The sequence below is a fragment of the Perna viridis genome, chromosome 7 (genome assembly GCF_037379345.1).
Source record: "Perna viridis isolate PV_CMFRI_1.1 ecotype Kerala chromosome 7, ASM3737934v1, whole genome shotgun sequence".
NCBI classification, from domain to species: Eukaryota; Metazoa; Mollusca; class Bivalvia; order Mytilida; family Mytilidae; genus Perna; species Perna viridis.
Genome location: NC_142451.1, coordinates 43,283,650 through 43,308,361, shown reverse-complemented (window position 1 = coordinate 43,308,361; position 24,712 = coordinate 43,283,650). Strand labels below are relative to the sequence as shown.

The window sequence follows — 24,712 nt, the reverse complement described above, 5'->3', positions numbered from 1 at the left end:
GTCCCCTGTTTTCTATATATAACCACAATAAAACTTTTGCCAATACATCACTGATGCCCTACCATCTTCACCCTAAAATTTGGAGCATTGACGAGAAGCATTTATAGGGTAAGCCTCCTATGTTTTCTATAACACCCGTGATATTAGGTATTATAGTGCATGTATATATGGAAGGAGAAAATTTTGACAAATGTCAACCAGTTTATGTTGGCGCATTTGAAGACTCTAACGTGGAGATCAGTAAACTTATTTGTAAGAAAATAACGGTAAACACAGTTTTGGTTACTTTTATCCAAATTATACATCCTGTCGTAAGAATATTTTCACCCTTATGTATTAAAAAAACTATTTATTATAATTTGATAAAAAAGGATAAGTATTGGTAATCTAGCCTTTATTTATATCATCAATTCTCTCCCTCAACACAACAAATCTCGGGCTGGCAACAATCTGTTGTGCCTATTGACTTCGCGTCTCCTTTACAGTCTGCGTTCTTCATACACGCACCACCGTGTTCATTTTTACACGTGTAGCCACCTGAAATATTTAATAATGTAAATAAGGGTGTGTAAAAGTTTCTGACATTTGAATGTTAAACTCTTCAACGAGAAAATTAACCTTTAACCTCTAAATAAGCGGTACTGCTATCCTAAAAAAACTCGTTTGTTTGTTTGTTTTTCCTGTGAATTATTTGTTCAATCTAGATTTGCCTTAACTACACAAGACATTCGATACAGGGTTGATTTACCTCGCGTGTAATTTTGCGCAGTGATAATCACCCTAAAAGAGCGATTAAACCACGACTATTTATAAACAAGTATCTATATCAGATAATTGTAAGATTTTGTATACGTATATCCATAAATAAATGACACATATTTATATGAAATTTATATAATAAATTGCCGGGAAGTATGAAATTTATTTGTACGAGCAAATCAGGTATGATAGCAACGATTTCCCCACTGTTTCGTAGCGATTACAAATGAATTTGTTCCGGCATACATATGTATTGTTTTTATCATGCAGCTGTATTCCATTGTAAAAATATCAAATATAAGGCGTATTAGGAAGCAACCTAAACTTAGGTGACTATTTTCTGCATTTGGTGTTGCTCAAAATGAAAAAAAAGTAAACATGGGACGATTTTATACTAATTCACAAATACAAAAAGCGGCTGTTAAGCACACTGTATTTATATAGCTAGAAGAACAGCTTCATCAATTTAAGAATTAATGTATAGTATTTTTATCTCCTGTAACTGGACGCGGCATGTTAAGTAAGCCCACTACGCGACCACAAACTGTAATTCGAGGTTAAGTTAAAATGTGCTTCGAGGTTAACCATGGTTAAAGATATCTCCAAGTTCAGAGTATAACATCCATACTATCAAAAATTTTAATAATTATACGAAGATTGACATCTGTCTTTCTATATTAGTTGTATTTGATTGTATACCAAAACAAAACAAAACAAAACAAAAAACGAAAACACTTACAAAAAGCAGAAACAAATAAAAACAAACAAACAAACAAACAAACAAAACAAAACAAAACAAAAACACCTACAAAAAAACAGAAACAAATAAAAACAAACAACTTTACAGAATTTACGAGCTTGTAATAATTAAAGTTATTGCTATTTCTGTGCCAGGTTTGATTACGATAAAAATAAGAAAGAGTCTGCCTTTAGAAGAAATTTAATTGTTTCAGGGATTTTTTTTTCGTTTGATATGTTTGTTTTTCCAAACTTGAAATTAAACATAAAAAATAACATTTTTATGCGACATGAGAAATGGCATCATAGTCTTAGTGTTTTTATTCTGATTAATTATTTTACAACATTCATCTCCAGTTTACAAAATGAACTCTTCAATGCTAAGCATTAATATAATGATACATACACTCAGCTTGACAGCATTTTACATTAGGCTTTGGACACACTCCATTTGTAAAGTTTCCTGTGCATCTTTCATCACTTGATAACGCACATGCGAGCGGATAGTCGGTGCTACGACAAAGAGGTTCTGTAAGAAGACAAAAAGAAAATATCAGTGTCTGTATACTGTTACCGTTACAGAAGTAAACAATATAGAGCCATCTGCTTATAAAATGGCTCTAAATGTCTCTGTTTTCTATAGGAAGAATCAATTTCATATGCAGAGCTTTCACATCTTTGTCACTCTCAACTCTATTCAAATAAGTTCATTATCTTGGAAACAGCTTTGCGGATGCGTAACGAGCATTACTCATATTTCGTGAATATTTGCCAGACCTGTATAACAAACCTAATACGCTGACATGTTGATACAAACTAGAGGCTCCTAAAAGCCCGAATCGCTCACCTGGATCAATATATATCCTTCAAAGGCAATAATTCTTAAAAAAAGTCATTCTACAACTATACAGACTATATAAGGCCTTATAATAATGATCATTCAAGGTCGAAATTGAATCTACATTTTCATTGATAGTCAAACAGGTCTTGCTTGGCTTTTATTTTGTGATCTTCAGTGGCACTAGAAAGCTTGAGAAAGTTTATAGGCTTAGTTTTATCACAAACAACGTGATCAGTGCCGAACAAACCCGGTCTGTCTAGAGATATCAAGGTTGCAGTAGTTTCACGTTCAGTCCACGATTGTTGAAATATGGAGATTGGATGCACAAATCATCCTTTGGATTTAATTAGAAGTATTAAATGGTGATACTTGTATTTATTTATTAGATTTATCGTTTGCTTAGTTGATTGCTGAGCAGTAAATAGTAATATATCCGTTTTTTTTTTAAATATGAGTTGAAGCAATGCATCCTGAAATCTTGGATCACCATTTTTGTGTTTATATACTATTCGGGATGCATATTTCATAGTTGGAGCAAGTCCCGTGATTTAAAGGATTTGGGTCAAAGTACTATTTCTACGGAGAAGTCATCCTTACTGAGTAGCAGATATTTTCGTTTCAGCACGAGTTACTTCCCATTTTCAACAAAGAAACCTAGAGAAAATTTAAATGTTCTACTTAAAAGTTCTCATTTTGACGGATTTATGCACACCAGTAAGTTGGAGTCAAGAAATCTTCAATTCAATTATATTAAGGCTAAAATGGTTTGACTAGTCTATACCCATTCATTTGATACATTTTAATTGTGTTTCTATAATTAAGATATCAAGAGTAATCAAGAAAACCAAGGTTATAGCGGTAATCAAAAGAATGCAATCCAGGGACAAAGACCAGACATGGAAAACAGATATACACAACAAAGAACATAAAGTAACTAAGATAATACATACAAAGTAACAAAAGCAAATGAGCAACTCGGACTCCACTAAAAACTGGGAGCATGGACCAGGTGCATTGGTATGGTAAGCGTCCTCTGCTTTTCTAGAAACACCCGCCCAGTTGTTCATAAAAAGTCAAGTCCGGGGTAGACAAACGAGGAAAGGAAAACTGACCTGTTGAATAAATCAGCTTTCAAGGTGCATATGGATACCTCGTTAGGGTAGACAAACGAGGAAAGGAAAACTATGAACTGTTGAATAAATCAGCTTTCATGGTGCAGATGGATACACCATAACGATCCACGAGTTCATGATGACGACCATAAACTTCTGTAGTGATGACTTAAATCTTGTAGCAACATAACCCTGTTCCAGAAGCCTGTCTATTAGAGTTCTAGCGCGATACAAAAAGTCTGCGTAGTTTCGGCAAGCTCTGGCATAACGTATGAGTTGTGATATGAACACTCCATACGCAGGTGCTGAAGGGATGTTGCCACAGATGAAAGGAAAGTTGACAATTCTAAATGAAAAGTCATCATGTTTGTCGTAAAGTTTGGTCAATAGTTTTCCTTTACCATCGATTTCTAAGTGTAGATCAAGATATGAGGCTGTCCTTACAGTGTCTGTAGTATCCTTTATCTCAAGTTCTTTTGGGTAGATGCGATGTATCAAATCCCCGAAATTAGGATTGTTTAAAGATAATACGTCATTTATATAGCGGAAACTGAGATTGAAGGATCTAGCCAAACGATATTCTTTCTTTCTGATCAGATCAGCTATAAAGTCAGCCTCATAAGAGTGAAGAAATAGGTCAACAAGTAATGGAGCACAATTTGTTCCCATTGGAATGCCGACCGTTTGTTGAAAATCACGTCCACCAAACTGGACAAATATGTTGTCGATTAAAAATTTCAGCATTTTGTAAACATCTTCCTCTGTATATTTGGAAGATGATTTGGAATTATTTCATACAAAGTATCTACCAAGAACTATATATTTGTATATAGGTGTACCATCTTTTTTTGGAAAAACAACGATGTATAATGTTTCATGTCTGGATTTTAAATGAGTATGGGGAATAGAAGTATACAGTGTTGAAAATTCATATAGAGTATAGAAGTTAAGAGTTTTGAAAGCGTTTTGATGGTAAATTTTGTAGATCCAGCTATATAGCGTTGTTTGTATGGAATCTTGTGGAGATACGGAATCCAGTACATAGACGATAGATCACATGCATTTGTCTCTGGTAGAGAGACCAAAAGAGGATAGTGCAGACCAATTGTTTTCCGCTATCTCTTCTTAACGTCTACCTCTCAATAAACTCCAGTATGTTTATGCACAAATATGTCATTCATACCTTCGGAGCAGCATTTTTTGCCAGCACAACAAGGCCCAATGACTGATTTTCCATCTGGACAGGACGCAGCATTATCAACGCATCCCCCTTTACAAAAGTCTAAAAAATATATAAAATGAAGAAAATAAAATGCACACTGTAAATGTTCGATTTTAGAAAATTGATAAATAGTCGACTGCCACTGACATTGTATAACGTTTTCATAAAGTGTAACGCCAGATGTTGAGTCTTTTTTCTTGCAACTTATTGTGACTCTACTTCTCATATGTATATATCGGTTTGTTTGCGACTCTTACTTTTGGAACGTAAATCGGTTTTTATGCAATGTTACTAATCATACGTATATAAACTTTGGGTGAATTTATTTCTCTTACTTATATCGGTTTGTGTGCAACTCTTCTGCTACGTATATCGGTTTTATGCGGCTTTATTTAACATACGTATAATGATTTTATGCGACTCTACTTCTTTGTTAATCGGTTTTATGCGACACTTCTTCTCACACGTACATCGATTTTATGGGTCTCTATTTCTAATACGTGTATCGGTTTTAATTTCGAGATAACTGAGCCTAAAATAGGCAAGATTATATAGTCTGTTTCGCTAAATACTAATAAAAGAACACAACGTTTTTCTTGTTATATAAAAAAGCCTAAAATATCTATAACATGTTGATATTTTAATTTTACCATATAAAGATTTATGCGAAAAAAAAATGTTTTTGATTTAAAGACAATATATTTTATATCATTTCAAACACTATTTGCTCATTGAAAATACATATTTCTGTTTGATTTGCAAGGTGCCAGAAAAGAATGTTCTGTGTAATAGATTTGATATACTACAGTTTTGCCTTATACACGTATGCTACACTAAAACCAAAGCTTTAAAAAAAAAGAACTGAAGTACAGGGTGTGAAATATTTGTTGTAAATACCAGTCCATAAAAAAAAATTCAGACACTGCCTATGGTGTAGGAAAAACAATGAATGAGACGATGTAAACATATGCTATATTTTTATGTGACAATAGTCCTTTCTGTATTTAGATCTGTACCTTTGAGAAAACTTCACTTTAACCTCCCACTAAAATCAACCAAATCAAGAACGATAACTCTTGTAAAGTGCTAATATCATTTACAATCTATAGACAGATGATGGGGGAATAACGAATAAAGTATTCAGTAAACGTTTTATTAAAGCAATAATATTTTATTTCTTTTAAATCTTATTTTAAAATTATGAATCATCGTTTTTTTGTGAATCCTTGCTCTTTTTAAACATAATGTATCCTTTCTCTATATCAAATGTGTTTTGACTATTTTAACTTCATCCTGAGATTATCAAATACAGACCTTTGCAATCATTACAACACCTCAGCGATCCGTTTGAACAACAAGGGCCGGAATCAATTTCAGTTTTATTGTCACAAGTATTGCTACATCTGTCGCAGACTGCATCCTCTGTTAAATGTAAGTACATTCAAAATATGAGATGTGTTATGAATGTCAAAGAGATAGTCATCTACCAAATGCCAAGCAACGAACAATTAAACTTCTACAAGTCACCACACGGTTTTAAATGATAGCAAAACCCATACTATGAAGCAAGCCCCAAAATAAATGAAGTGAAACTTCTCATTAACAAGAACAGAGATTTCGTTCATTAAAGTTTAAAATATCGCCACAAAGACGGGCATATCGAACAATTGAGAATTATATACACTATATGAAGAAGACAAAGGAATTTCCCTGTCAAGGAAGGGTAAATGATCAATTGGACAGGAGAAATCGTTCCTCTTGTCAAAATCTTAAGTTTTGCGTTTTCCTTGTGACATGATATTTGTATCAAAATAATTATAAAATTATCAAAACAAGTAATAGGAAACAATAATTTTCTTTGTTTATTAGAAGTTGAACTATGTCAAAATATTTAATCAAGCTAAAATCTGTGTTTTCCTACCCTTTTTAACCCCGGTCAAAAAGGAGGGGTATACAGTAAGTGTACTCCTCTTGTCCGTCTGTCTGAACGCCCGTCTATGTGTCAACCTTGTTTTTGTCCTTTCATTGACAACCAATTTTTAACCAAATATCTTTGGTAAATCTTGCAGGTAACCGAACCTACGACCTCCTGCATTCAAGAGGAGCAGGCTACCACGAGTCTATCCGTGGAGTGGTTGTGGTAAGTAGATCTTACATTAACATTTAAAACAAAATAGTATAAATTCACGTACCAAGGCATTGCATACAACATTTCGTTCCAGTTTCGCAACATTCCCCATCTTCGATTTCGCTTGAGAGACACGTTTCTTTCTCTGATATGCATCTACATCCCTTTTTATCTGTAATTCACATATTATTGTGTTTTGAACCGAAAAAGAGAAATTATTTGAGTAGCAGTCTTTGTAAGAATCATGCAAATTCTATAAAATATTTGTTTGTTTGTTGGGGTTTAACGTCCGAGCAGCAATATTTCAGTTATATTTAGACAAGATATAAAATGTGATACACCTAAAAATAATGCGACACATTTTTTATTTTTGTTATTAAGTTTCTCTAGCTGTATGATGAAAATAAGAAATCGGAAGCTGGAGTTTCGGTGATTCATTTCGATACGGTACTTTTTCACATTTTAATGACCTGTTACGGTGACCTTAGACCCGCCATATTTGACCATATTTGGCTGTACACTTTACCCTTTGTCAGTCGAAATGGTCGCTAGTGAAACTAGTGGTTTGTATTTTTTATAATGAAGGAAAGATCGAATTAAGAAGAACAATGTTAGCCATGGCAATAGTTGTTTGCATTATTATGTCATAGTATTCACATATGGACGTGTCATTCAATGGCGATTGTTACTGTCTGTTTTTATACATGATGGCGCACGTAGTACGTGGCGAGTGGTACCGCGTACGTGTGTAAGTGATTTTTACGGCATATAATGTAACTTTTCAAGAACATAACGTTTATTTATTATGAATTTTTTTTATTGAATATGAATTTGATGTTCTTTTAAGCTACTGAAATGAAAGAAAATAGCTGATGCACATCAGAATGTTACGTGTATTTATTTAAATGATTTAAAATGGGCAGTAGTTTACACAAACACACACAAACCACGCCCATTAAGTCGCGTGCTGCTCATATAGCAATGGAAAATTAACCAAAGTTGTGGTATTATTGTAATTTAGTGACATTTACAGAGTTATCTCCCTAAATTTTGAATTCTACTGTACATGCTTTATTATTTTTATCTCTTAATAAAGTAATTTGAAATAAATATTGTAATATGATTGGTTAAAGTAATTTTGTCATATCTAAATAGATAAAAAAAATATTGACACCCCTATTCAGTTAAATTCAGAGGCACTTTTCTCATGTTTAAAGATAAAAATATGTTTTAAAATTAATTTATAGGAATTGGCTATGAAAAAAAAATTAGTCAATTCTTATAGAACAAGGGTTCTATGAAAATTCACGTTATTTTCTATTTTCTTAAGCATTTTAAACGTAATATATAAGAAATAAAATATTTAGACTTTCCAACGACGTTTCACATTTTGCTTGTTTCCTAGCAGGCGCTACTTAAGCATGCTTCTGCCTAAAAACTGTGTAAATACATTTATTTATTCAACCCTATTTCTATGTCCTTGGATCTGCTACTAAATCGTGAAACATTGTTTTAACTGCTTATATTGTAAAACTTCTAGCGGGAAGTTCTCCCGTATTTTTTCTGTACATAGTAGAACATTACCAAAATCTAAGTGTAAAGTGTCAGTCCCTGTAAGAATCGGGCAGTCGGTGAAACATGGTAGGAAAAAAACATATTTTTGATAGTGGTATTTGATTATTTGTACCATCAAAATCATGGAAAACAGACAAGATTTTCCATATCATGCTGGACCATTGAGTTACAATTTCATTGAAATGCACTGGAAATAAACATTTTTAGGGCAGATAACTCTGTCAAAAACTATGATCAAAAAGAGATCAAATAATGGTCTTTTCAGATAGAGAAAGTATCCTTGACTGATTTTACATTGTCATATCGGTGGAGTTTTGACATGCATATTTCTGAATTTTCTCACTTCGCCTGATTATTACAAATACTTACATGTAATATCTCCAGTAGGCAGCTTTCATTTGTACTTATACTTTTTAGTACAGTTTCTATAACGCCTACCGAAGTATTTCCAATAAAAAATATTTGGGATCTTCTTTATATCTTGAAGTAATTTTTTACTGGTTATAGTTTAAAAATCTGGCGGGAAATTTTCCCTAACTTTTCTGTACGGTAGTAGAACACAACAAAACTAGAAATTTTAATATCTCCAGTGGACTCCTTTTAGTTGTCCATATATTTCTAGTTTATATGAGGCATATAAAAGGATTTGCAATCAAACTATTTGGGATTAAGAAATACATGAATCACCCATTATTAGCCTCTGTCTGGTTTTTAGGCTGAGCTGTATTTATTTCAAAGACGATATACAACCCTTGATAGAACATTTCATACTCATTTTGGGGCAAATTATGTTAATTTTTCTTGACTTCAACTAAGATTTAAAAAGATTTAATACAAATGACATTGATTTCTGTCATTTGATCTTTTGTAGAGAGGTATAAAAATATATAAGCCATACAAAGCCAATGTTTGATCATTCCAAACCAAAATTGAGACCAGGCCAGGCAAATATCGAAGCCGGGCAAAGTCAAGCCAGGGTAATGAGGTCAGTCAATATTTGACTGAGTATACCGATTATCATTATATGTACTTAAATGAGTTTCAATGCAGGATCGTGTTTAGTGTTGATGAAATGAATTTGACGAAATATTATTCACCTGCACAGACACAGCATTTATCCCCATTACAACATGTTCCGTCTGCTTCTTCCCCATCGCCGCATGAAGATTTACAAGTTCCGCCATTTTTTCCACAAACATTTGTTTCTGAAAATGGAAGTCTGTATCAGCAGGATGGACATAATAACACAACAGCCAACATTACAACTGTTCAAACCGATTGATTACATGAAAAAAAAATCCACCCAAGGAAGACCCTTGAAGTACCATAGTCAAATAGTAGAACAGAATCAAGTTGCGGAAGAAAAAAATAACATTAAACGAAGGATGCTTTTTGGCCTGCACACATCATATTTTTACCAAACTATAATCCTTTCTTCATACCCATCTTTATATTAGAGAAACCCATACATTCATTTCTAACCGAAATCAACCAAATCAAGAACGACAACTCTTTCAAAGCGCTCATTTCATGTACAATCAATAAAATTTTATTTCAAAGGTGCATCAACCGAGTGATAAACTAAGTCTGGTCATGTTGTCAGTAATATGTAATGGTAGAATGGTCATGTGATCAGTAATATATAATTGTTGAATGGTTATGAAGGGAACAGTAAATTGATTACTTCGAGGTACTAACTATTAACCGAGACAAAACTGAAGGTAATAGTTTACATTGAGGGGTAATAAAATTCGTGGACTTTAGAAATGTATGAACCAGCTCCTCTCTGATATTTACAGACTGCTACTTAAGCATTCACGTTCAATCGTCTGAATATAGCTGAAATATTGCTGCTCGGGCGTTAAACCCCAAAAACAAACAAACGAACAATCCATGTCTATTCTTTCAACACAGTATTATTTAAGATTATTTGTAGCTGTTGTTTTTAATACTCAAAATATAAATAAATTACAAAACGAAATCCAAGTGATACATATAGTATATTAACATGTTTAAAACGTTTATTTGAAATATCAAAAAGAAAAAAAGCATAGATCAGTAATATACTTATTAAATGCAATTCAATTTATCTGCATAGTTTTCAATGAACGGTAACGGCACATAGCCTTATAAAAGAAACTAAACGGCTAAAGCTCAAGTACCAGTCTCTAAACAAAGCAGGCTATGGATGAGACATGGTATAAAATTGCCCACCACTCTTACAGTGTAATTGACCACTGATACTACAAGAATCAAGGAATACAGATACATTGTTCCATTTTCATTGTGGTTGAGTTATCATTTAATTGAAATGGACTGCTAATGAACATTTTAAGGGCATATAACGCCTTCAAAACCTCTTTTTTTCTAACATGTTAACGAAATGTTTTTAATGAATCAGAGACCAAATAAAGAAGGCTACTTCACTGTAATGACGTCAACAATTTATGTCATTTAACAAAAACTGCCGCGAATTGTAAATTTTGTTGTTTTTGTTAGAACATATTTACATCCAGAAAATTATGTCTACACCCAAGAAACAAGTTAATATTTTCACATATGATGAATTATGTAATTATGAATTTATTCACCAAATATAAAGTAGTTTCTTGGGGTGTGGACACCATTTCTTTGCTAAACATATGTTCAGAAAATGTCAAAAAGTACAAGAATTTACAGAATATCTGAACATTTGTAAAGTTCGAGCAATTTTTCTGTCTTTTCAATGCAAGAATTAACAGAAGTCATTATGTTTTCTCATATGTGATGAATTCAAATCTCCAAATTCACAATAAAATTATTCAACACTTTATGATCAATATTCAGTCGAATTTTAGGTCAATAAGACCCTTTATCGTCCCTTCTTCTTCAAAGGTTTATATCGTTTTCGCCTTATCACGTTTAATGATTTCATGGTTCCATCGAATAACGCGTCACATTTTCATGTAACATGGATAAGACATCTTCAGGTAGAGAATTGTTACTAACTTACGGATTACAACTCATTAAGCAACAAATTCGTATTATTGTATGATTTTAGTTTCAATTTATTTGATGTGACTACTCTTACCATCACATGGTCTACAGCATTTCTTAACGTCACTGCAACATTCTCCTGTCCCGTCTTCCATTTCTTTGCTGAGGTCACATGACTCTTTGCAATCGCAAGTGCTATCCACTGTTTTAATTAAAGTGAAATGTAAATTTACTTGTATTGATGGATTATGCACAAAGGGGGATTACGGATGTCAATTTTCAATTTTAGTCGGTTTTTACATGTTAAATTGAAACCACGAAACCATGAAATATGGCACTCGAAGAGCACTTATTCATTCACTTTTATGAAAAACGGAAATCGATTAGTACTACTTCGCCTTTGATTTGATTCCTTAGATGTTAATTGTGATATTTTAGCGAATCAATGTATCGTTCGTTCTTTTATTATTCGACATTTTATGGTCAATGGAATACACGACAGCAATGTAAAAATAAAATTTTAGTAAAATTGGCAAGTTTTTGTAATCATTAAGGATAACACTTACGATTTAAACATAAACTTTTCTGATTCCACGACACGACGATAATTATGATACTAGACGCTATCCAGTGGCAGATCAAGATTTTTAGATAAAGGGGGGAGGGGCAAAAAAAATTTCTTGACAGGATCACCGGTGAGAATGACGAAGTGATCCGAATTTGCTAGGGGTTGGGGGTATGCTCCCAAGACAATTTTGAAATATTAAACCTCAAAGCCTGCATTCTGATGGTTTCTTGAACAATTTTTAAACAATTTTTAAAAAATGCAATTTTCTAAAGGGGGCCTCCCGCCCTCTGGATCCGCCATTGCTATCTACGCAATTCATTGGCAATATAAAGAACTTAATGTGTTGGTTTGTTCCAAATGTTATATGATTTACCTGTTGAAATAGATGATAATTTTTATTAATCATAACAGAATGAAGAAAACATATGAGACGAAACGCCAGATAGAAACTGTTAAATAAATTATTTACTTACAGACACATTCCGCCGATTTGCAGCACTTCATCCTTTTATCACAACATTTTCCACATTCCTCCTCCTCGCCATGCCGACACCATCTACGACAGTTACATCCCTTTTCATCTATTTTACAAAAGGCTTATTCATTTGGCAAAACTGACTTTTTTTACCATATGAGTAAACATTAATCGCATGTACACAAGAAAATATTGCAACATATGTTTTGAAAAACACATGAAAATCAGTTGTTTGTAATATGTTTTTCATATGTTTAGGAACACTATAAAACACATGAAAACATTTTTTTACAACTAAAGAATTAATCCATGACAGAAAAAGAATTTGAATACATATGGTAATCATATGATTTACATTGGCCTTTGAATATGAAAAGAGAATCACTTTCGCATGATTCTGGAATTATATGTTAATATCGTGAGTTTTGATATGCATAAAAGCGAATATTTCCTTGATGGTTCTATGCGTACGTTTTCATATGATTACAAACATTTGGAAACACATGTGACAATTTTTTTGTGTTAACTTTCTTTTCGATTATTGCTTGACATTAATGCTGATAAATATTGCTTTGCAAAAAAAAAAAAAAAATAAAGTTTTTATGATGTTTATTTCTTACCTTTGCATTCATTGGCGGTGCAACAAGTTTCTCCATGAGGACACCCATTATACGTATAGAGACCGTTACCTATCTCGTTACTGTAACAACTTCGTCTACACACTCCTCCAACTTGTTCACATATGCTGCCTCTGACCGGATACAGATAATGTGTAATAACCTTGTATCCACCACCATGGTATGCTTTTTGGTAACCGTAGTATTCCCCATAAACAGGGGAACTAATTGGCACGTATTGTTGTCCTGGTTCCCCCGGAAAGTCTGAAACAAAACACAGAGGAACTTTCTGCTACTTATTGTATTCTAGGTCTATTGTAACCCTGATAGAAGTCTGAAACTAAGAATAATAAAACTGACTGACAGTAGCGTATTGTTTTCCTTGTCCACTGTAACCCTGATGGAAGTCTGAAACTAAGAACAACAACAGAAATTCACGGATTATATGTTTGTTTGTTTAAACGTGGATTTGCATTTCAGTTATCCAAATTTTATTACCCACTAAATAAGTTTTTTAAAAGTTATTAATTCACAAATTCTTGTGTTTATTGAGAATCAAAGAAACATTTGCTGAAAAGGTCTACATAAAAAAGTAAACGAAAGGGCTTTATATACAAGATTTCACAAAGTCATGGCGATTTCATGTCTCATATGAAAGATATCATTCGCTGTACAGACGACGAATTGTTAATAAAAAAGGATTCACCAATGAAGAAAGTACACTAACCTTGGGCTGAAAGGGCAATTACTGCTCCTAGTAAATGGAACGTGAATGGTTTGAACACAGCCATTGTTCTAAAGTTAAGGAGCAGTAGATCGTTTTTATAAAGAGCCAATACATGAATCAACCATGAACTTTGTGTAACATGTAAAATATGAACTTTGATTGACATATGAAGTTTTTTTTATACCAGCTTTTTATCGTGAAGTTCGTGTACGGATGTTGAACCCGAATTATTCAAGTAGCAGTCTCCATAAAAATCAAACAGGAGGTGATTCGTGCATGTGTAAAACCCCACAATATTCACTTTTATTTCTCATTCAGAAATAGTTACAGACCGCCTATACAGTTATAGTGTTGCACTTTTTGAGATAAAATTATATTGATTATACATAACATGGGCACTTCATTACACTTTTTTGTTTATTAAAATTAGGAGATGAATATGTGCTTACCTTCAAAGTGTTTCTGGAGCTTGTAACATCTGTACGGTAGACAGTGCCCGAATTTTATATGGATTGGTATTCAACTAACTGTCCACTTAAGAATCATTCGAAAATTTGATATTTTAATTAAATGGTTTATTCCGTTCATTGAAAATGGCAATAATAGCTAAAAATAACGAAATAATAATGATAATAATAAATAGTGACAAAAAATACGCAGTTTTAATATATTTTTGTATAAGGTATTTTTTTTAATTTATTTTGAGGTATGGCATAAATGTATTATTATTTTGTTTTAGCCATTTCCCGCTCATGTAGTGAAAGGATGAACACCACTTTAAATATTACAAAAAGCTCCCTACTGATGATTATTTTTAGCTAACAGTATATATTGAGACCTTATTTTAACAAGGAAACTTGACTGCAAGTATTTTTGACATGTAGAGCTAAAAAGTCAGTATAAACATAACAACTGTTTCCTTCTTTCCATGGATGAATGGTATGTCTTATCTTCAAACCGAAGTTCACTTTAAAGTCAAATAAATTATTTAATTAAAGTAATTTTAATGGATATGTTCTGGAAGGGAAAACAGGTCCTGCTTTACCAGCGACTGTCGTCACACTACAAAATCCAGTAGGTGTCAAATTCAATAAGTTGTCAAGATGTGAAACGTTACTGAAGAAATTTTGTCTCATCTGCTAGATAGAAACTTCATATCGGTCAATTAAAGTGTGACGACGACTTTTAAATCTCTGTAGTGTTTACCATACCCCCTGCTGATTTAGAGGCTATTTAGACAATATTCTTGGTCTACAAAGAAATTACATGTGTATATGACATACACGACAGTAACGGAACAACTATGAGCTGTATACTTTGTTGGCTAGTTAGTGATGTTGTAATATTGAAACTAAGAAAAGAGAAGTTTACAATTTGAAAGTCAAGCTTATCACGTTTGTTATAGAGGTTAAATTCCAAACGTCCAATCTCATCTATGTATAGATTAATGTCCAGATAAGAAGCAGGAAGTACATCAGGTATCGTTTAATGTCAAGTTCATTTTGGTTGATCAAATAAAGGTTGTGAAACAAAGTGTGTCTTTTATCAAAATGTTCAGTTATCCATCATTGGAGTCTCCATTGCCATGGAGTCTGATACGCAACATTGATTGTAGAAAGTGATGATGAATTAAACCAAGAAGTGCTTGCTGTAACATTTATTAATTTTCTTTCTGTTTAGTTTAGTTTCACCGGAATGTAGCTGAAATATTGCTGCTCGAGTGTTAAACTCCAACAATCAGTCATTCTGTTTATATAGTCCGAATAAATATGGTATTAAATAATCATCACACGCTGTTTCCATGTACAATTGCAATTCTTTTTCCCCCTTGATGGATTTGAACAGCTTTTTTAAGACACACGTATATAATTAAAACAAGTGTTTGCTATTACGAAATTCTACCATCAAACTTGATCTTGATTACCAGCCCTATTGAACAAACAAGAATAATATCATCGAACTCACGTTCATTTTGCAAATATTTTGTTGAATATCTATAATTTGAGTTGTCACTAAAGCTCCACTCAGCGGCAGACGTTCGTTTGTTCTCTTACTAACCACTGCAGACAGGCTTTTGAAATTTTCGGTCGTTTTTCAAATCATACGTCGTTTAACAATCGGAAAGCGTCGTGTAAAATCATGGACTTTTTCCCGACTATTAGTATTCTGAGAGGGCAAGATACAGCGTCTAGAGTGTATTTCGAACGTCAGATGTTGTCTGGAGCTTCGTTGTCTTTGAATTACATATAACGCATTCTGTCAACGTTACCAGCTGTCATATTTCACCAACCTATACTACGTCCGTTATATAGTTTGCCTTCTCCCTTACCATACCAGATATGACATGGTCAACCTAGACTTGAGGATTTAAATAGGCTGAATCACTCACCTGGCTTGTTAAGCAACATTCAATGTATTGTAACGGCCGCTATGTTTTTCTTGGATAAAAATTCTTAACGCTCATACATAAGGAACAATTTCATAAAAATAGGAGATGTCGTATGATTGCCATAGAAAGAGAGTCTCCACCAAAAGCCAAGCAACGAAACAATTAAACTATTCGCTTAAGACAATTTTTATGTCAGTTTTCATTGAATTTGGTCCAGTGGTTTCTAAGAATAATTTTTTTAAGGTAATTACATTTAATATAGCAAAACGACGTCGTAAAGGGCATAAACTGAAACACAGCTTAGCAGATTTGCACACAAAAGATGACCACAAATAGATCTCATCGTGCTGAACACTTTAACGCCCATGTGAGAATTCCGCTAAACCTAACTGTTTTGAAGATTTATGCGAACAATTTGTGTCCCTCTGTTGCATTTTTAGCAACGACGGCCATGTTTTTCGACGTATCAAAAATCCCCACATCATGTGTATAGAGTAGACTATAAGAAACATTCATACTAAGTTTAATTCAAATTGGTTTTGTAGTTTCAGAATATAAGTTTTTTGCAAAATTGTTGACGCTAAATGATGGCAAACGCTCACATTGCCCTTCCAGCCAGATGAGCTGGAAATGGAAGACGATTTCTGTATGGATGCATTCCGACTACAAGTATATTACTATCCATATTAACAATACATATTTTTTATTTTGTGGTTTGTTGTAGATGCATGTACAACAGTAAAAATTTAAAAAATTAAGTATCTGTCTTTTGTAAGAATCATGCAAAATCTGAAAAATGTGATACACCCAAAAAAAAAAAAAGGCTACATATTTTTATCTTTGTAATTAAGTTGCTTTATGGATCTATATTATGAAATATGTAATTATTCATTCAAATCTGCCTGCTCTTAGGAGATATTCAACATTGAAAATCCAATAGATTCTATTGTATTTGAGTGTCATTTACAAAGTTATCTCCCTTACTTTCGAATTCTACAGTGCATTCTATACAATTTTTATCTCCTATGAGCACGGGTTATATGAAAAACCAAATGTTAATTTCTGTTTACTAAAACATTTTAAACAAAATATCAAAAGTAAAAATATGTAGGCTTTCCAACCATGTATCACATTTTCTTAGCGTGATTCTTAGCTGGAGTGCTACTTATTTGACAATCAAACAAATCAAAATGTCGACATTCTGCTTATGTTTAGCGTGTACCGATCCATAACAGACAGTTTAATTACTTCGAAAATGAAGTAAGATAAAAAAAAATATGCCGAAGCCTGTTCTATCCGGAACAATACTCCCGTCTATTACCGAATAATAAAAGCGTCTTAATAAGTCAAGCGATCTCTTGGATAGGTTTGACTTGTTGAATACGAAGGTACATTGTATCATCTTGTTTTACTTACGTTTCATCAGATAAGCGTCTCCTTATTGTTTTGATATATTAAGAAATGGCTAAGATATCCGTGGGACCTTCATTCCCCACACAAAAAAAAAAAAAATAAAAAAATAAAAAAATAAACAAAAAGGCTACCTGGACTCCACACAAAGACTGAGAGCATAGATCAGGTGTATAGTTAGGCTAAGCAGTCCCTGCTTTTCGAAAAACCGCCGGATTGCTTTTAAAATTGTCAAGTCCGCGATAGACGAGAGTGGAAAGGAATTTTGCATTTAATAACTATCCTGATCAAATGAATACGTGTGAAAAACAGCCATGATTATAAGTATCAATTAATTATGAAATGCTTATTCCTTCGGCTAAAATTAAAGTAAAACAAGAATTCATCAGAAGCAATCTATTTGTTTAACTAATGGAATGGTCACTGTACAAAATTAAATAGTTGTACACTTGTAGTTTGATGCCGAACATTTTTTGGAACATATCGAAATTTGCAACATATATGGCTGGTATTTTTTGTATTAAACATTATAGATTGTACGGATTTGACAGTGATTGACGTCAGTTGATACTTAAAAACTGCCCAACGAAATTTGCTATGCAGTCAAAGGTTTCATCTATCATCAAAAGGTTATAGATGTGTGAACCTTTTTTTCATGGCCAGACACCCTTGTTCGGGCTACAAATCAGTTAAATTTCAAGTGTACTGAAGACTTTCGTGTCCAACCCAATGACTAAGACTAGTTCCCAGTTATATATAAAGTTTGTGAATATGATTACAATACTATACTGAAATGAAACTGTTCTAAAACAATATGGTGGTTCAGATTTACAGCTTAAACAATGAAAATCAGCAACTGTTTTTTTTTTTGTGTGTTTTTTTTTTGTTTGTTTTGTTTTGATTTGTTCTTACTACTTTAACATACACACATAATACCCAGATCAACAAAAGATCATCGCTCTTCAGGTAGTTTTAAAACAGAAAATGGGCCAGTGAACGAAACGACAAAATTCGGTACAATTCATCACATAAATCATTTCGATGAAGCACTTTAAGTTCAAAGAGAATGTTTTTAAGAGACCTGCGAACCTACTTATTGTGGAAAAACAACCTGATTGCAACAGAGAGGGGTATAATGACGTGAGAAGGCGAAACAGCTTTGATTTAAAACTAATGCATATAAAGGATCCTCATGGTGTACCAATGAAACGTATAAACAAACTTATTCAAAACTGTATAAATATCAATAGTCCATTTCCGTTTTTAAACGTTTTAAAATTTCTTTGTTACCGAGGTGAAAGGTCAAAAAATGATTACGAGTACTATTTACTAATTTATGCGTGAAAAGGTTGAAAATTGGAATGATGGTTACTTCAAATTTAGGAAAACCTATAAATATTATGGCTCTTGTTATCGTAAATACGATATGTTTTGCATGCGAAATTAGTTTATTCTTAGCATATGTATATTGGATAGTTGTTTAAGGGTGGGGTGTAGACTCGATCAGATTAAGGGACATAACTTTTGAAAGCAGTGATTTGTTTGTATCATATTCAATGTCACCAAAGCGTATCAAGCTTTCATTTGAAACAAAATTAAATCAATTCAATTTACTTTGCTTACTCATGCTTACATGAGATTGATGTAAAATGCTGAATACAAACGTTCCAATGGATTCTAAGGGTTGCGTCCCATACCTTAGGTCTTCCTCCTTACGATTCATTACCGATCGACAAATATGGCCTCAATTTCACCACAAACTTTCCAATGACCTCAGACGAAACTGTGTATGTAGAAGACTTTTAAGGCATGGCATCCCCTAGATACTAGAAAGCTGAGTACATTTGATGTAACATTATATAAAAAACTGGCCTTTCCCTGTTTTAATCTTATTGTTTCCTGCAGAGAGGGCGAAAATGAATTAGTTCTGGATAATGTTTTGAAATGTTCCCTACGTATTTAAGATAAACTCTATTCACATTGACAGTCTTGTCAATAGAAGAACAATAGCACCTATACACGATAGGTATCTTAAACTGTGTAAATGAGTGGACCATATCGAGCGAATCTCAGGTGTTTCTTTATTTTCCCAAACTGCAGAATTGAAAAAAGAATAACACTGCAAAAGGCTGGTCATTTCAATGATTTAATTTTATATCAACTTGATGTAACTTTTTCATATCTAGGGGATGCTATGCCTTACAAATTATCTGGATACACAGGTTTGTCCGAAGTCAGAGGGAAATTAGCGGTGAAATTGGGGCCATATTTGTCTAAAGATAATGATGAACCTTAACATTGTTCAGCGAGTTTTGATTTATACACTTAAATATGAGAGATCTTTTTCTGAACAACACATTTTCTTAATCATCTATAACTTCTCGAAGAAATGAACAAACCCTGAATTCATATCAACAAGAAATACGATGTTAATACAATTTTAAACAAAACCGAATTCATGCCCCATGAATTGATAAATGTTTGACACTGGAATGACACCTCCCTGCTAAAGCACAATACAATGCATTTATAAAGATCAACTCTGTAAAAGCATTTACATACTAGATGTTAATAGTTATATGAGTTATTAAATAGCGTAATCAGTTATTAACAGAAATGTACAAGGTAAATATTCAAGATAAAAAAGATCATATTTTATGAAAACGTTATCAATCGACCGAATAATTGTTACTTTAAAATAAGTTTCAGGTCACTCGTTGTTAGTACTGCCTTTAATGGCTTCGACCGGTCAAAAAACATTTGTGTGCTTTTTTAAAAAAGTTTTTATTGAAAATGGAAATAGAAGGCTAATGGTAACTATCTGTTTTAGACTTGACATAACCGCCTTGAAAGCCTCATGGTAGCGTGCTCGCCTCAAATGCGTTAGGTTTTGGGTTCAATTTTCGACCGAGTCGCAACAGAGACATTACAATTGGTAGTCACTGCTTCTCAGTCAAACATTTGGTATTTTAGGTAAAAAGAGAATACTAGTTGGTTGCCGTAGATTTAACTATTATCAATGAATCAATATTAGCTCAGCGGAAGTTTTACAAATCAAATGGGACTCTTAAATAGGTTCGCCCACTTATTCTTTAGGTTTTTTTTGTGTTAATTTTAGTTATCTTAGTGTGCCGTTTGTTTACTTAGTCTAAAGTGTGATTTATCTGTTTCTTGATCTATTACGAAGTACGAAACTCATAAAACAATGAGGCTTCATTACTTCGATTAAACATAGGACTCCTTCAGCTCTATTACGAAATACGAAACTCATGAAACAATGAGGCTTCATTACTCCTTCAGCTCCTTTGAATACTCTGATAGAACTTATCTGTACTGGAATTGTCTACCTATGTCGGTATATTTAGTTTCGAATACTTCTTAAAAATAATTTATTCCTAAATCTTGAACTTTGTAAGTTTTGAATTCCGATGATGATGATGAATAGAAGTTACATCTACAAACATGAGTACAGTAACTTTGCAATATCATTTTATGAATGTTTTTTTTTTTTTTTTTTTTTTTTGTATCGCTTATCATCATTCGTTCTTTGCTTTAAACCTATTATGAAACCAAATTATCACAAACACTTAATATGAACACAAATATTTACCGATCTAAGGACGAAACATTTTTGTCTGGTAAGCCTTAGATAAATCAAACTTTTAATCCTTATTATGAAAGGTGAAAATAAGGACAATTTTAAATGAACATGTAATAGACAGTTTAGTCTAACGTTTTTAACGTGTATACTTTATACATTTGTCTGTAATTTAATGCACTAACAACAAAAATATTTAAAACTTACCACACTTAAATACAATTACAAAAAAAAAAAACTGATACGGTGATATTTCTAAGCTATTACAATCAAAGTTTTATTAAGAGTTCACGTTGCCATAAAGTGTTTCATGCTCAATGCCAATATTATCATTAGTCATACACGTTACACAGACAGTCGAGTATAACTGTTACATCGTATTCTCATACGTATTCTCATAAAAAGTGATTGAAGTACAGCTCGGCCTTAAAACCAGGCAGATGGTTATTAAGGATGATTCATGCATTTCTTAATACTTAATATTTTGTATTGCCAATAATTCTGTAGGTCCAATAGAAACGGTATTAAGAAATATAAGTAATTATAAAAGTAGTCCACTGGAGATATCAAAACTTAAATTTGGGTATGGTTTACCACAAAAATGTGTTGAAAAATTTTCCGCTAGAATATTTACACTATAATAAGTCAAAAAATATTTTAACATGAATAGGAAAACCCAAATGTTTTTAGATTGGAAATCCTTCAGAAGGCCTCATAGAAACTGTATTCAAAACTATAAATGCAAATGAAAGTTGCCCAGTGGAGATATTAACACTTAAATTTTTGTTATGTTCTACTACAGAAAAAGTGCATGAAAACTTCCCGCCAGAATTTTTACACTATAACCAGTCAAAAAATATTTCACTATAAGTGCCAGATCCGAAGATATGAACGTAGGAAGAGTTGTTGTTAGGACATAACAAATGTATTTATACAGTTTAATTGATTATCTTAAGATATGATGAATCACCCCTGCCTGGTTTTTAGGCAGAACCATACTTAAATTTAAAACTTACCCTTAAACACCTTTTTGATGGAGTTCACATTGTAAATGCTTTATATTTTTATTGTCCTTGTTTTCCTTATTTTTGAGTTTTTATATGTTATTGCAGTTCATTTTGTTATCTTCATTGTGTATGAAGATCGCCTCTACTTCCTGCTTTCACGTTTTGGACTTACGTACTTGGGATTTGATGTCCCTGAACAGTCCTTCTATTATTGGCTATTTGTGTGTTTTTAATGTGCTTTGGTTTCTTTGTTATAATTTTTTTTTTTTGCCGATATTTTTGTATAAGGTATTTTGTGTTTTAAGTTTATAACGAGAATAGGTATTGTGAAAATGACAGAGAGACAACAACCTCAACAGGATGACAAGGCTTCCCATTGGTCTTCAATGAACGACCAGGAAATCCTCATACCACAGGGTAGGCTGAAGCTGGCCCTAAGACATCATAAAACGAAAGAATTTCCCCTATATACCCAAGTAACATAAAAAAATAAACAAACGGACAAAACGATACAAGACATCCATAGACCAAAAATTTCTGGCTTGTGTTATTTTGTATTTACGAACATCATCCAATTGAAAATCCAATCATTTGAATAAAAAAATGTCTACTTCTTTCTATGTAAAATGGGTAAGGTAAATTTATATCTTAAATACATCATAAGTATTTATTAACTTTTTCTGTATTAATAAAAAGTGATTTTCTTAGTTTTTTTTTTATTAAAAAGTAAGTATATGTTGTTACTTAATTGTTTTTTTCTATAGATAAGCTTTTTATTTCCATTTTATCACCCCTAAAACCACCAGAATGTATATTAAATGTACAACAACTATGATAATGCCGCTAAATAAACCGAAAACGATATCAAGCTCCTGTCCTGCATCTTTCCACGTCACAGCCGCCGTTTCATTAGGCTCAATGGAAGCAAGGTCAGACCGTTTGATTCCACGGTACTGATATTCATCTGTAGTCCATACAGTTTCGTCTTTTTCCTGTTCGTTGGAATTAACTTTGCGAGAACATCCGCATCTTATTAATCTCATTAGCTTCACAAACATAGCACATATTTTTGATACAGGAATATTTTCATCCCTTAAGTAGAAGCGCAATGTAAATATTACCATCAACACAATCACAGCACTAAAAGCAACATCTACAAACAAAAGAATACAGATTGAAGGAATGATTGGCTCAGAAACAGCTGGAAGACTCGATGATGATATCGTAAGAAACACAGCAATCGCTAATAAAACAGTGACTGAATATCCAACCCGTTCACCACTCTCAGCCGGAAGTAGAAATACAAACGGATTCATGATGCACATAAGAACTATAGGGAGAATAAGATTAAATACGAAAAACATAGGTTTCCTTTCCAAAGTCATGTGAAAGTATACTACTTGTGGAACACCTATTCTAGTTATATTCTTTTCTATCAGCTCCCAAGTTCTATGTGGAGCCAACCAGTCTGTATAAAAACCTATTGGAACGAGAAAAACTTCACTCTCCGCATATCCTTCCACTACTACACCGATAAAACAGTTCTGTGAGTCAAAAGGATAAGCTGAAACGTCAAACTCGCAAGTGACGTCAAATGTGCCCGACGGCAGCCAATCAACCCTTCCGTGGTAATGAATGCGTTTGACTGAATCGTCTTTGTGAAGTTTCGGTGCCTGTCCAAATGGATTAGAAAGCACGAAAGTTGGCTTCCACAAAAGCTCTTCGTTGTAAGTGAGGGACTCGACACCATAAACTTTAGGATCCCATTTCACAGTTGAGTCATGCCAGTGAGCGCCGAAATATCCTCGAATTGATAATTTTCCTTGAACTTCGTTTAACTCAAGAATATTAGTCAGATGGAAGTAAAAATATATAACGACAGGATCCGATGGTTTTTCTGCTGGTCGTATCTCCTTGTTACGGTCTTTTATTATATCATTCCACAGTGCTGCAATATGTCCAGTTGAATATGTAGAAACAATCTTTAAACAAGCAAAAACAGTGACGACTTTACAGAACAACATAATAAATAATGATATTTTGTAAAATAATCGTTGTCATTTTAAATTACAGTCACTCTTTATTAAAAGGATAATAAGACACTTTCTCATTGGTGCCAACTGGAGCGTTAATGTCACTTTAGCAATACTTTTACGATATTTTAGATATAATGAAAAGCTTGCTTTGTCAACTACGTTTGCACACTAATTATGTGTATAATAAAGGAATGGATTTGTGTACTTTGAGTTCCTTAATGTGCGATGATTTACAGCAGTAGGAAAAGGAATGGATCTGATCGCACTGGCTTCCTTTTTACTACTTCAGGTAACAGAGGAAATACAACTGTATAGTTTTCCCCTCAAACTATGAAAGAAGGACTTTCATACCTCTGCGACAGAAATGTTTTTTAATTGTGTGAAAAATTATTAATTACCAACTTTTGTCCAAAAACATACTTTAAAAAAGAAAGATGTCGTCCATAGACCGATTGCAACATTCGTGTTTTAGTTCCTATCCTGGATGTTTCAAAAGTCCGTTGTTTGATAATGGATCAATGTGAAATTTTTCAT

General features: G+C 33.0%; 2 protein-coding genes across 5 annotated transcripts; both read right to left on the bottom strand.

Annotated features, from left to right (window-relative positions):
- Window positions 1–393: 393 nt before the first annotated feature.
- Window positions 394–15,834, bottom strand: LOC148612816 (uncharacterized). Of its 4 annotated transcripts, none has more exons than XM_088594570.1 (10): window positions 15,704–15,834; window positions 13,015–14,800; window positions 12,393–12,500; window positions 11,446–11,553; window positions 9,473–9,580; window positions 6,865–6,972; window positions 5,987–6,094; window positions 4,634–4,732; window positions 1,904–2,026; window positions 394–537 (listed from the first exon to the last, which is right to left on the bottom strand). In XM_088594570.1, the coding sequence occupies exons 3-10, from the start codon at window positions 12,421–12,423 to the stop codon at window positions 407–409; spliced, it is 816 nt and encodes a 271-aa protein (XP_088450696.1). In that variant the 5' UTR covers window positions 12,424–12,500; window positions 13,015–14,800; window positions 15,704–15,834; the 3' UTR covers window positions 394–406. The 4 variants fall into 4 exon arrangements, with proteins under 4 accessions (XP_088450696.1, XP_088450698.1, XP_088450697.1 ...); XM_088594572.1 differs by having other exon boundaries at window positions 13,015–13,275; window positions 15,704–15,824; XM_088594571.1 differs by having other exon boundaries at window positions 13,015–13,275; window positions 14,188–15,816.
- Window positions 15,835–22,801: 6,967 nt separating this feature from the next.
- Window positions 22,802–24,218, bottom strand: LOC148612815 (neuronal acetylcholine receptor subunit alpha-6-like). The gene has a single exon (XM_088594566.1). It carries the CDS (start codon window positions 24,164–24,166, stop codon window positions 22,916–22,918), a length of 1,251 nt encoding a protein of 416 aa, XP_088450692.1. The 5' UTR covers window positions 24,167–24,218; the 3' UTR covers window positions 22,802–22,915.
- Window positions 24,219–24,712: the final 494 nt, after the last annotated feature.

Excerpts from the sequence above, each read along its gene's own strand:
- LOC148612816 (XM_088594570.1), bottom strand. The coding sequence starts at position 12,423 with ATGAAGTGCTGCAAATCGGCGGAATGTGTCT. Across the intron at positions 11,554-12,392 it reads CAAATCGGCGGAATGTGTCT|TGGATAGCACTTGCGATTGC; the intron begins GTAAGTAAATAA and ends TAATTAAAACAG. Across the intron at positions 6,095-6,864 it reads ATGTTGTATGCAATGCCTTG|AGGATGCAGTCTGCGACAGA; the intron begins GTACGTGAATTT and ends TACATTTAACAG.
- LOC148612815 (XM_088594566.1), bottom strand. The coding sequence starts at position 24,166 with ATGTTGTTCTGTAAAGTCGTCACTGTTTTTGCTTGTTTAAAGATTGTT.